This window comes from Pelodiscus sinensis, chromosome 5, assembly GCF_049634645.1.
Source record: "Pelodiscus sinensis isolate JC-2024 chromosome 5, ASM4963464v1, whole genome shotgun sequence".
Lineage (NCBI taxonomy): Eukaryota > Metazoa > Chordata > Testudines > Trionychidae > Pelodiscus > Pelodiscus sinensis.
The window spans coordinates 130,317,493-130,329,265 of NC_134715.1; the positions used below are offsets into that span (position 1 = coordinate 130,317,493).

General features: G+C 52.9%; 1 protein-coding gene across 4 annotated transcripts in view; it reads right to left on the minus strand.

Annotated features, from left to right (window-relative positions):
• Positions 1 to 11,363, minus strand: part of GFRA4 (GDNF family receptor alpha 4) — a 132,621-nt gene extending 121,258 nt beyond the window's left edge. Inside the window, exon 1 of one of the 4 annotated variants that reach the window (XM_075931021.1) lies at positions 11,339 to 11,363. In XM_075931021.1, the coding sequence (XP_075787136.1) occupies positions 11,339 to 11,348 (10 nt within the window). In that variant the 5' untranslated portion in view covers positions 11,349 to 11,363. Of the gene's footprint in view, positions 1 to 677; positions 999 to 11,338 lie in introns of those variants that run through there. The other 3 variants (XM_075931023.1, XM_075931020.1, XM_075931024.1) reach the window with 3 other exon arrangements.
• Between the last annotated feature and the right edge of the window lie 410 nt (positions 11,364 to 11,773).

The following is an 11,773-nucleotide window of genomic DNA, read 5'->3' on the forward strand; positions in this document are numbered from 1 at the left end:
AGGCTGGTACACACTGGATCTATGGCAATCTACACCAGCTAAAGATCTGTTCTATTGAGTCAACATTCAGGGGATGGGGACCCCAGAACATTGATCTGCAGAGACTGAAATATTGTTTTATTTTCCAGAGACTCCTACTAGCCGGAGGCATTGGAGGAGTTAGATGGTATGTTCAAAAATCTGCTCAGAGACACAGTTTTATCCCCCCTGTGGTACCTTGTCACCGAACAAGAAGCCTCGTGTGGATTTAAAAAGAGACTCCAGATTTCTGTGCATACTAAGACTGTCCAAGGTTGCAACAGGACCTATTGAAAAGAAACAGGCATCCTGGACCAGATACAAACCCTCCTGCTCCCCCGCACAAGCCAGCCACTGGCTAATGAGATTTGGAGGAACTTTCCCTAGGGAAAGGCCAGATCCGCCAGGTGCCTTTCACCTTCCAGTGTAGCAGCTGGCCCTGGCCACCACCAGCCACAGACTCGCCCCCTTGTCCAATCCAGTCTGGAGTCTCCCGCATTCACACTGGGACTCAACCCTCCAGGGGCTTTAAAGCGCAGCCCCGAGCAACCCGGGTGCTTTTCTGTCCGCTCCGGTCCCCGCGCTCGGAGGCGAGGACGCAGGAGATCTCGCTCCCGGAAAGTTGGCTGCCAAGCCCGGAGAGCCGCGGGCAGACTCACCTGCGAGGATCAGCATGGCCAAGTAGAGGATCCCCCTCATCCTATGGCCTCGGGGCAGGGCCGGGGGCGAGGGGCTTCGAGCGCAGCCTCGTGGGGCGGCGGGCGCGGCTAGTCCCGCCGGGGCAGCAGCGCCCCGGCCCCCAGCTGGGGCATGGTCCCCCCGCGCCCCGCCGCGGCTCGGGCAAACTTGGCGCGGAGGCGCAGCCCGGGGCGCGGCGCGGGGAGGCCGGGCGGGCTGCGGGGCGCGGGGGCAGGACGGGCTCCCCGGCGGGAGGGGGGCTCCGCGGGCTGCTGCTGCTGCTGCTGCTCCTGCCGCCGCCTCGCCGGCTCCTGCCGCTGCTGCCGCTCGGCTGGGCAGGGAGCAGCGGGGAGAGGCTTAAAGGCGCAGCGGCGCTTGGCCCGGCAGCGGCGCTGCTCCTCCCCCCTCCGCACCCCTCCCCCGCGTGGGGCGCTGCCCCTCCCCTGCCCCGCGTGGGGCGCTGCCTCTTCCCTCCCCCGCGTGGGGCGCTGCCCCTCCCCTCCCCTGCGTGGGGCGCTGCCCCTTCCCTGGCCCGCGTGGGGCGCTGCCCCTCCCCTGCCCCGCGTGGGGCACAGCCTCTTCCCTCCCCTGCCCCGCGTGGGGCGCTGCCTCTTCTCTCCCCCGCGTGGGGCGCTGCCTCTTCTCTCCCCCGCGTGGGGCGCTGCCCCTCCCCTGCCCCGCGTGGGGCGCTGCCTCTTCTCTCCCCCGCGTGGGGCGCTGCCCCTCCCCTGCCCCGCGTGGGGCGCTGCATCCGCTCACTGCCCCTTTCCCTCCCCCTCTTGGGACATTGCCTCCGCGCGCGGCTCCTCCCCTGCCCCGCGTGGGGCGCTGCATCTGCGCGCTGCCCCTCCCCTGCCCCGCGTGGGCCATGGCATATGCCCATTTACCGTATGGTGCACTGTATCCATGCTTGCCCCTCACTGCACCCACCTGCTGTTCCTCATTGCATCCCCGTGCTGCCCCTTCCCTCCCCATGTGGGGCACTGCATCCACACGCTGCCCCCACTGCAACAGCGTTCTGCCCTTCCCCCACATGGGGCACTGCATCTGCATGCTGTTCCTCATTGCATCCACTCGCTGCCCCTCCCCTCTTCCCTTCCCTCTCCCCTGGGGCACTGCATCTGTGCACTGCCTCCATTCATTGCCCCTTCCCTTCTCCCCAGGGCACTGCATCCATGCACTGCCCCTCACTGCATCCATACGCTGCCCCTCCCAGCCTCCTGTAGGGGACTGTATCCATGCTCTGCCCCCACCCGCTGCAGGGTATTAGATCTCTGCTCTTCTCCCTTCCCTCCCCTCCATGGGGCACTGGATCTGTGCTCTGCTTCCTCCCCTCCCCTTTGCCCAGTGGGGCACTGTCCCCTTGCTTTGCCCCTCCCTCACAAGGACTTTGTGCTTTCTCTTCTGCCTTCAGCTCTGTCCTTTCCACCGCTCCAAAAGGAAACTCACACAGCCAGTCGTCCTCTGTGAGCGCCCGGTCTTCCTCCATGAGCCCTTCCCTGTCTCCCCCGGGCCGTATCTTCCACGCGCCTCCCCCCATCTCTACGATCTCCAGGCCATGTCCTGGAGGAGCCCCCGCCTATCCCAGCTCCAAAAACCTCCAGGAACCCCCCATCTCTGTACCCCCACATACAGCATGAGCCCCCACATCCCCATCCTCTTGCACCCTCTCACCCCCAAGAGGCCCCAAGCCAACATGACTCCCAGCTCATGTTGTCCATGGCACCTTCCAGCTCCTGTCTCATGCCCACGGATCTCCTTCTACTGACCCCCAGGTCCACGAGCCCCCTAACCCCATCTACACGGCCCCTGGGCCACATCCTCCATGAGACCTTTGTCTCCGTGACCCCCAAGCCACATCCTTCGCTGCCTTCCCCCTTGCGCCTCGCTCCATCTCCTTTAGGCTCACGGCCTGGAAGGGGACCTCCCTCTTGAGAAAAAATTGGCGCTGTTTTTCAGAGAGCTGTACAGCACTTGCTCTCCCTGCCGCCCAACGCCCTTCCCAATGCTGAGTCAGCAACAGTCACTGCCTCACTGCCTGGGCAAGACGGGTGGCTCACAGACAGGGCAACCGAGGCACAAGGCACTGAAGTGACGCACCCTGGTTCACACAGCAAGTCCCCTCAGGACTACAGCCAAGCTCTCCTCATCCCCACCTCGGGGTCCTACCCATTGGGCCGTGTGGCCGTATTCTTCCTTCTTTAGGATTTAGCTTAACAAGTTTGGACTTCCACATTCTGTCCCGATTAAAAACTAAATCTCCAAAGCATTGAGGACACCGAGGCTTGTCTTTCTTCTTTGTGAGGGCGGTGTCCCCCGCCGGGGACCCTCGGAAGTGCAGTGGGAGCCTTCTCAGCCCTCCCTGGGTGGGACAGGGGGCTAGCACTTTTCCAGAGAGAGCTTTTCTCCTGCCTGCGTGCATGGTGCTGGGGTGACATGGGGGTGGGGTAGAACCACAAGCTCAAAAGTGAGGCTCAAAGTCCCGTTTCAAAGTGCTCAGGGTTTCGCTCTTTCTATTTCTGTGATGCCGGGATCAGATTAGTTCTCCTCTGAGTCCTCTGGGCACACCAGGGAAGCCACGTGAAAAACGGGAGAAACTGAATTCAACACACACTTTCCAGGTCATCTGTATCCACATCAAAAAGAAGCCAAAGCAAGCACAAATATACTTCCCCTGGCAGGTCACCATTAAGACTCAGGCCTACTCCCCTCCCTCCCTTCTCCTTACACCCAGCACCATGCCTCTCTTCCACCCCTGGAACATAGCAGCGAGGTGCAGACACTTTTCTGGCTGCTTTCTTCATGCCACGCCCAAGGGTGCATCGGTGGTGGGCACACTGAGATTGGGGTCAGCACTGAAGCAGCAGGCTGTGGACAGTCCAGACTGTGCTGCTCAGGGGAAAACCCCCTATCCCTTTCCAAAGGTCAGCAGATGGCACCTGGCTTGACTTTCCTCTCCCCTACTCTGCCGTCAATTGGGACGATTCTCCCGAAGCCAGCAGGTTTAGGCCATTCACATTGTGTTAGGGGAGTGGGATGCACAGTAACTCTTGTGCACCAGCTCTTGCACTGTGGGTGCTGGCTAGGTAAGGCTTTGCCACCCTCTCAGGCTTGCTGAAGGCATTAGACTAGGGTTTCCCAAACTTTTCCATCCCCAGCGCCCCTACGGGGTCCTGAAAACTTGACGGAGCCCTTAAAATAACGGGTTTTTTTTAATTCACTAGGGACCCAAATAAATAAAGTTTGGCAGTTCTATTTTTATTTCTTGTAGATTTCTTATACATACTTTTTCCTTTCAAGAAAACGATTCAAAATTAGTAACAAAACAACCACCATCATTAACGTTTTCACGGAGAGCCTAGCTCTTGGGGTACACAGAGCAGACTCTGGGAAGCCCTGCATTCAGCTCATCTAAGCTATGTCTACACTACAGGGTTTTTATGAAAAAACTTCACCTGCGTCTAGACTGATGCCGCGTTCTTTCGAAATTAAATCGAAAGAACCTGGCAGTTTTTTCGATAGCGGTAAACCTCATTTTACAAGGAAGAACACCTTCTTTTGAAAGAGCTCTTTCGAAAAAAGGTGTTCTTGATTGCAAACAGGGCTTTTTCAAAAGAGAGCATCCATATTGCCTGGGCGCTCTCTTTCGAAAAAGCGGATTGCTTTTTCGAAAAAAGTTGTGGCTGTCTAGACGATCTCTTTTGAAAGAAGCATATAGTCTAGACATACCCTGAAAAGAATCTGAGCTATAGTCACATGCTGGTGTAAAACCCAGCAGGATTGAACCGGGACGTCTGGAGCTCAGTGCACGAGTCTACTGCTGTCAGCTAAGGCTGTAGAGCAAACTCCTTCTCTCTGTAAGTGGTCTCAGTGCCACCTGTAGTTGTGTGGGTTACACCTGCACTGAACGTTCCTAAAATCCAAGGGTACCAGAATTGGGTTTGGCCCATCACGGAGCCAGTGCTGGGCTTAGGCTACGATCAGCACCTATCGGGGCAAGCAGAGACTGGAGGGAATTGAGTGGCACTACAGCAGTATTTTGTAAACTGTGTTCTATGGCACACAGAACAGGTAGTCGGAGGTGTGCCGCAGAGAACAGAATTCAAAATGGCCGCCCTTAAAGGGGCAGGTGACCTTTTTTTTTCCTCAATAACTTTTCCCCCGACCCTTTTTCCCCCCGGCCTTTTTTTTTTGATCAACAAAAAATCCCTGGTGTTCCTCATAATAAAAAATTATTGTTTGATGTTCCTCGGTCTTAAAAAGTTTAAGAAACACTACACTAAAGCAACCTGGCTTCCTTCATACTGAGTAGCTTGTGAGATGGGGGATGGGGAAAGTCTAGCATGGGACATGGCTCTCGATGTCCCCAAACACGGAGGCATTTCCTGTCCTTTCCATACTTACCTGTGAAGTTAACCCTCCCTGCAAGGGTTGTGCAAATTGAATTATAAAGTGTGTTTAACACACACACACACACACACACACACACACACACACGCCTCTTTTCCAAAAAAGCCACTGACACATACACACACCCTCCTTGTGCAGAAAAGCCACTGTGACATTGTGAAACACCCACATCCACCCCTCCTTGTGCAGAAAAGCCACTGTCACACACACACACACACACACACACACACACACGCCTCTTTTCCAAAAAAGCCACTGACACACACCCCTCCTTGTGCAGAAAAGCCACTGTGACATTGTGAAACACCAACACCCACCCACATCCACCCCGACTTGTGCAGAAAAACCACTGTGACACACTCACACACACACACACACACTGCTTGTGCAGAAAAGCCACTGTGCACCATGCTCAACCAGCCCCCGGATAGTGACTCTTGGAGCTGCGAGGGCTGGAGTTCCAATGAAAGGAGGAATTGTTTAGGGTGGGCCTGGGAGGAAGAATTAGGAGGAGCGGGATGAAAAAAAGGGAGCAATGAGACTGACGAGAAGTGAAATCGACCAGTGCCATTATTTTTTTGTGGCACGCTAGCCCCAGGAGTCCCAGCTGAGGTTGGGGCCCAGTGTGCTGGGAGCTGTACACACACCCCATAAGAGGCAACCCTTCAACACAGAAAAAAAGGCCACTGACCGAATCCCCCTAATCATCACCCATCGCCTCACCCTCGGGTCCATGTTGTACATCATTATACAATTCTGACTCATACTTGATGGGAATGAAATCTTTCCCAAACTCCCTCTTCAGACAATTCCTCCCACCCCCCAGCATCTCACCATGGGCAGGTCTAGAAAGGAAAGTTCCCTACAGAGCAATGCAAAGCAGCGTCAGACCCTGCGAGAACAACAGACGTGCAACCAGCAGCCCTACATCTTTCACTTAGGACTGTACTGGGCTGGTCCAAGCTCTCTCATCTCCTGCTCTCCCCTCCCTGCTCCCATCCCACCGCTCCTATTCCCCTGCTCCTCCTCTCCACCGGGCTGGGGTTGCTGCTCACCCAAGCGGTCCCTGACCCTCGTGCAAGGCTTTCGCCGCACAAGACTGTCATGGCCCGCCCCCGCACAGCCTGCTCCGTCTCATCCCCACGTGAGGCTGTCGTGTCTCAGATTCTGATTACTTGTTCGAGCCCTGCCCACCACTCCGTGTGAGGCCAGTGTTGCCCCTCCCCTGCCCACACAAGCTCCCCTGCACCACACCCCACTTTTTGGACAAAAGGTGACTATTCGTGCTTGGCAAGTCGGCCAGAGCAAATGGGACAAAGGCCTCCTTTTGGGGAAAAAAGCCGGGACGGCTGGAATCGGGCTTAGAAAGGGGGCTGTCTGGCTCCCCCGGGACACATAGTCACCCTCCACTGCGACTCTGATCAATACCCCCAAACCTACATCTTTCAAGAGGCATGGGTCCTCCCTGCACCGATCCCAACATGCGGTGTACCTTGCCCAGCGGGTCAAATACCCCAGCAATAACCAGGTGAGTGACCCCAGACAGCCGCCTCTCTCTCAAACTTACTCCGGAAAAGGATAAAAGAGAAAACACCCTCTCACCTGTGAGCGAGCCCTTTTCACAAGACAGTCGCGCCATATGGGACAGCTCAGGCCCTGCAGGCCCCCTTCAAGGCTTAAACTCCTGACTTTGCGAGACGCTAAAGCCCAGGAACTCAAGGGAGACACTGGCATTGGGGCCCGTGACAACCCATTCTGGTCAAAGAGCCAAAATATCAGTGGATCCAGGACTGCCCCTTTAAAAGGAGCCCCCGGTTGTGTTTGGTCAAGAGAAAAAAAAATCTGCCCCTTTAAGAAAACGTCTTTAGAGGTTTTTTGGCACATCAGGCCCCCACTGGTCGATGGCATCTTTAATTCTCCATCTTTAATGGCCATGCTGGATGGCTCCCCTGCCCAGGTCAGCACAGGGAGCTGGGAGGAGAGGGCTGTTTTTGTGGGCACGGTGGGGGGGGGCTTTACAAGCCACGGAGAGGGCAGGGGGAGGGGGGGAAGAGCCACATGTGGCTCGCGAGCCGTGGGTTGGCCACAGCTGCTCTACCCACTAAGTTGCTCACTTCGTCTTGAATGCTCGCTTGTTAACGCCTTATACCTAACATTCTGGTCTGCTTGGTACATCCCTGTGACACTGTGGCTACGTCTACACGACACATTTTTTCCGGCAGAAAATATGCTAATGAGGGACTCATTAGCATAAGTCGTGACAGCATTAGCATATTTTCTGCCATTTCTTTTTGTGCAAGGGATTTTTGTGCGAAAAGAAGCAGTGTGGACTTCTCTTTTTTTTTTTTTTTGGCGCAAAACCCCTGTTTTGTGCAAGATCCTGATGCCTGCCTGAAGAAGCATCAGGATCTTACACAAAACGGTGGTTTTGCACAAACCCCCCCCCGTCCACACTGCTTTTTTTTGCACAAAAACCCCTTGCGCAAAAAGAAACGGCAGAAAAAAAGCTAATCATGTCACGGCTTATGCTAATGAGACCCTCATTAGCATACTTTCTGCCAAAAAAACTCATAGTGCATACATAGCCTGTTTGCCTTTCCCAGAGTGGAGGAAGAGCTCTGTGGAAAGCTTGGTTCAATAGGGGGGCCGACAGACTTGCTGGGCCCTGGGCAAGGTGGAGGGGCCTGACTCCAGACTCCCAGAAGAGGCAGGCCCTTGAGTGGAAGGGGCAGGGCTGGGGGCTAGGGTTGCCAGATGGTTGAAACAAAAATACAGAACACCCATCCCCCCCCCCCAAAAAAAAACACAGGGAAAAAATTCTGTTGAAGAAAAAAAAAGGGAGAGGGAGACCAAAGGACTCCAAGACTTATTAAGCAAAAAATAAAATAAAATAAAACAGCATGTCCCCTTTAAGATTGAGTGCAGGAATAGAAACAAGAGAACAGTTGAGCACTAAGACCCAGGGGAGTCATTGCTTCCCCTTGGTCTTTTTGCCAGCAGCCATTTTGTGCCGGCAGCCTTGTGGAACCAGGTAAGCATGGGGTCTGGGGTCGGGGGCTAGAGGTGTTTGTACATAAGGTATATATGCCTAATTTTTGCAGAAGCACCAAGGCCTGGATCCTCACAGCCATTTGGGTGAAGTCAATAGCATGGTCAATAGGATAGCACTCAGCAATGTTGGGGGAGAGGAGATCAGGCGCTGAGTGTTTGTAGGGTTACCAGGTGCCCGGCATTTTCACCTTCTGGCTGGGGAAAAAAAATCAGAAAATACCGGACATCTTAGGTTTCCAGTATTTTCTGAATTTTTTTTTACCGGACAGGAGGCAAAAATACCGGACTGTCCGGGTGAATATCGGACACCTGGCAACCCTACTGGGGGCAGCTAGCCCTCAGCCCTGCCTGGAAAATGCCGCACTGTGGCCCCTCTTCCCCCAACATTGCTGAGTGCTATCCTATTGACCATGCTATTGATTTCACCCAAATGGCTGTGAGGAACTAGGCCTTGGTGCGTCTGCAAAAATTAGGCTTATATATCTTATGTACAAACAAGCGTGAGCACCAGGGCCGGGATTACACCTAACACACCTCTAGGGACAGTACCTTCCTGCCCCAGCTTTGTGTCTTCCATTAAAAATGAAACTTTTAATCCACTTTTAAATTTTAAGTGCCCTCAGAATGCCGGCACCCTCAGCCACGTGACTAATGAGAAATCCGGCCCTTGTAAGGACAGGGTATTCAGCTTGATTCTAAAGACCGGTCTATACCGGGAGACTAGCTGTGTCTCAGGATGTGTCCACACAGCACCCAAACTCGAAATAATAAACACACAACAAATTGCATATCTTATTTCGATTGTACTTTGAAATAGCTTATTTCGAAATTTGGCATGTTGACACAGCGCCAAATTTCGAAATAACACACTATTTTGAGATATCCCTTAACCCTTGTGGAATGAGGATTACAGGGATGCCAGAACCGCGCATCCGTTACTTTGAAAAATATTTTGAAATAACGGGTGTATTTAAAAGATGCGGGGATAAGTAGGAATAAGAAATCCTCCGGAAAAGGCTTTATTTTCCGGAGAATCACGTCTAGACTGGCGCTTTTCTCCGGCTTATCCCCAAGCCGGAAAAAAGCGGCAGCCATGTAAATGCAAATGCCGCGGGGGATATTTAAATCCCCCGTGGATTTGCAATTGCGATGTGTCTCATTAGCATCCCTTTTCCGGGAAGGGATGCCAATGTAGACACAGCCTGCTAGTGTAAGGCTGAAAGGTGGAACCAAACCTGGGACCTCTGGAGTTTTGTGCATGAACCTCTTGTGCGTGAGCAAAAAACCATCTGGCCCTCAGCTAAGGCTGTAGAGAAGACTCATTATTTTCCCTGTAAGCAGTCTCAGTGCAACAAATGGGACAGTGCACCACATCCAGCAGGTGTGTGGGTTACACTAGGTCCACGGAAGAATTTTCCAGTCTATCGAGCTACTGCTTTGCCAGGAGGCGGATTAACTATGCCGACCAGAGAATTCCTCTGATTGCAGAGATGGGGTCTACATTGAAGCACTCTAGGGCTACCTCTATACTGCTTCCTTCTTGCGCAAAAGCCTATGCAAATGAAGTGCAGATTAGAATATTGCCATGCTTCATTTGCATAATTAATTAGGGGCGTTTTTGCACAACAGGCTTTTGCGCAAAAGCCGTTCTTCCTTTTTTCAGGAAGAATGGCTCTTGTGCTAGAGAGGGGTTTTGCGCAAAAAGATGCTGTGTAGTTGGTTCCTTTTTGTGCAAAAGCTTCTTGCGCAAAAACAGACCCTAATTAATTATGCAAATGAAGCGTGGCAATATGCTAATCTGTGCTTTATTTGCCTAGGGTTTTGCGCAAGAAGGAAGTAGTATAGACAAAGCCTACAGCTACGTCTACATTGCAATGGTATTTCGGGATACCGGAGTATCCTGACATAGCTATCCTGCATCTTAACTGCAGGCCTGTTGTTTCGGTTTTGCTATTCCGATGTCCCTGTAAACCTCATTCTCCGAGGAGTAAGGGACGTTTTGGAATAGCAGCTTATTTTGAAATTTGGCGCTGTGTAGACAGCGCCAAATGACGAAATAAGCTATTTCAAAATAAGATCAAAATAAGATATGCAATTTGTGTAGCTCAAATGGCGTCTCTTATTTCCACCTGTAGTACAGTGTAGACGCACCCTGGCAGTGCAGCTGGGCCCGTGCAGCGGCTGAAGTGTAGGACTGTGTGTTTGGACAGCAGAGATGTGGAATATCTGCAAAAGCAATCTGAAACTCTTACAGGATGCAAGGAGATACCATGTGCCGATTGCCCAAAAGTACTTGGCAGCAAAAGATTTTTTTATTGTTTTGATCATTTTCTTTCCCCTTGTGTTCTTGGAAAAAAAGTGTGTCCCAGGGCTAGATGGGCAATAACACACACAGACCTTGACCACATCACAGAACGGAATCGGACTCTTTGATGAATGAATCCTAAAGATCTTCCAAGGCTCAGGTCAGCTTGGCAACTTACGCCAGTGGAGGAAACACGAGGAGCCTTGCGGGAACGAGCCAGGGGCCTTTGGTGCAAAGATCTGAGCCGGGATGAAAACTAAGACGGCTGCTTGACAAGCCTGGCTCAGGCTCCGCGCCCATTGACGTCACCGAGCGAGGAGGGCGTCAGGAGGGAAGGATTTGGCTGGACGTGTTAAAGCATGAGGCAGTAGTGAACACAGAAGGGGGGCAGAGTCGGTCTGAGTTCAGAGCAACACGCTGTCAGTCGTTCAAGTTCAGCACAGGACGTGAACAGTGGCGGGACGTCTATTAGGCAGGGCTCCCCACTGATTTGTATCCCAAGCCCTTGATGAGGGCGCCGATGTTGTATGCTAACATTGCTGTAAGGACATTTATTTGGCCACCATTGGAAAGGAGTGGTGGAGAGAGGGTTTGGGGTTATGAGGACAGAGTAGCAATTTCCAATGGTAAAGCCATTGTCTTTGTACTTTTGACGCCACCTCCCTTCTCCTTGACAGTCTCGGAGGATACCTAGCCCGTACATGGAGCTTTCCATTCCTGGCACTCAGAGGGCTTTGGAGAGGAAAGTCCATATCATTTCATCCCCATCCCACAGATGGGGAAACTGAGGCACAGAGCTCTGCTCTAAATCACACAGCGGGTCAGTGCCCAAGCTAGGAATGGAATCCAGGTCTCTGAGCCCAGTGCTCCACTCACCAGACCACATGGCTTCTTCATGGGTTTTGGGTCTCCTCCCACGGTTGAATCTTTTTGCTCCATTTGATCAGACCAGCCGTTCATGGGATAGCTCGCCTGGAAATACAACAGGTTTTGTATGTTTGGGAAACACTTCTAACGTTGAGCTGCCCCCACTAGCTTCAAAGCAATTCAATCCAGGAGTCCCAGCGTTGCCGTGTTAGCTGAAAACTACTTCACAAGAGCATATTGAAAAAGTGCTGTTTTTGTGTGGTCCTAGCAGTCACTTAACACCACCTGGCTTGGGGGTTACAGGAATCTCTTGATGCGGCATGGGTGGAACCTCTCTAGTCCAACAACATTTGTGGTCCATCATGATTTTAGTTCGCCGGAGGTGTATCTAGACGACACCTCTCCGTCGACAGAGAGATGTAGATTAGGCACGTCAAAATTGAT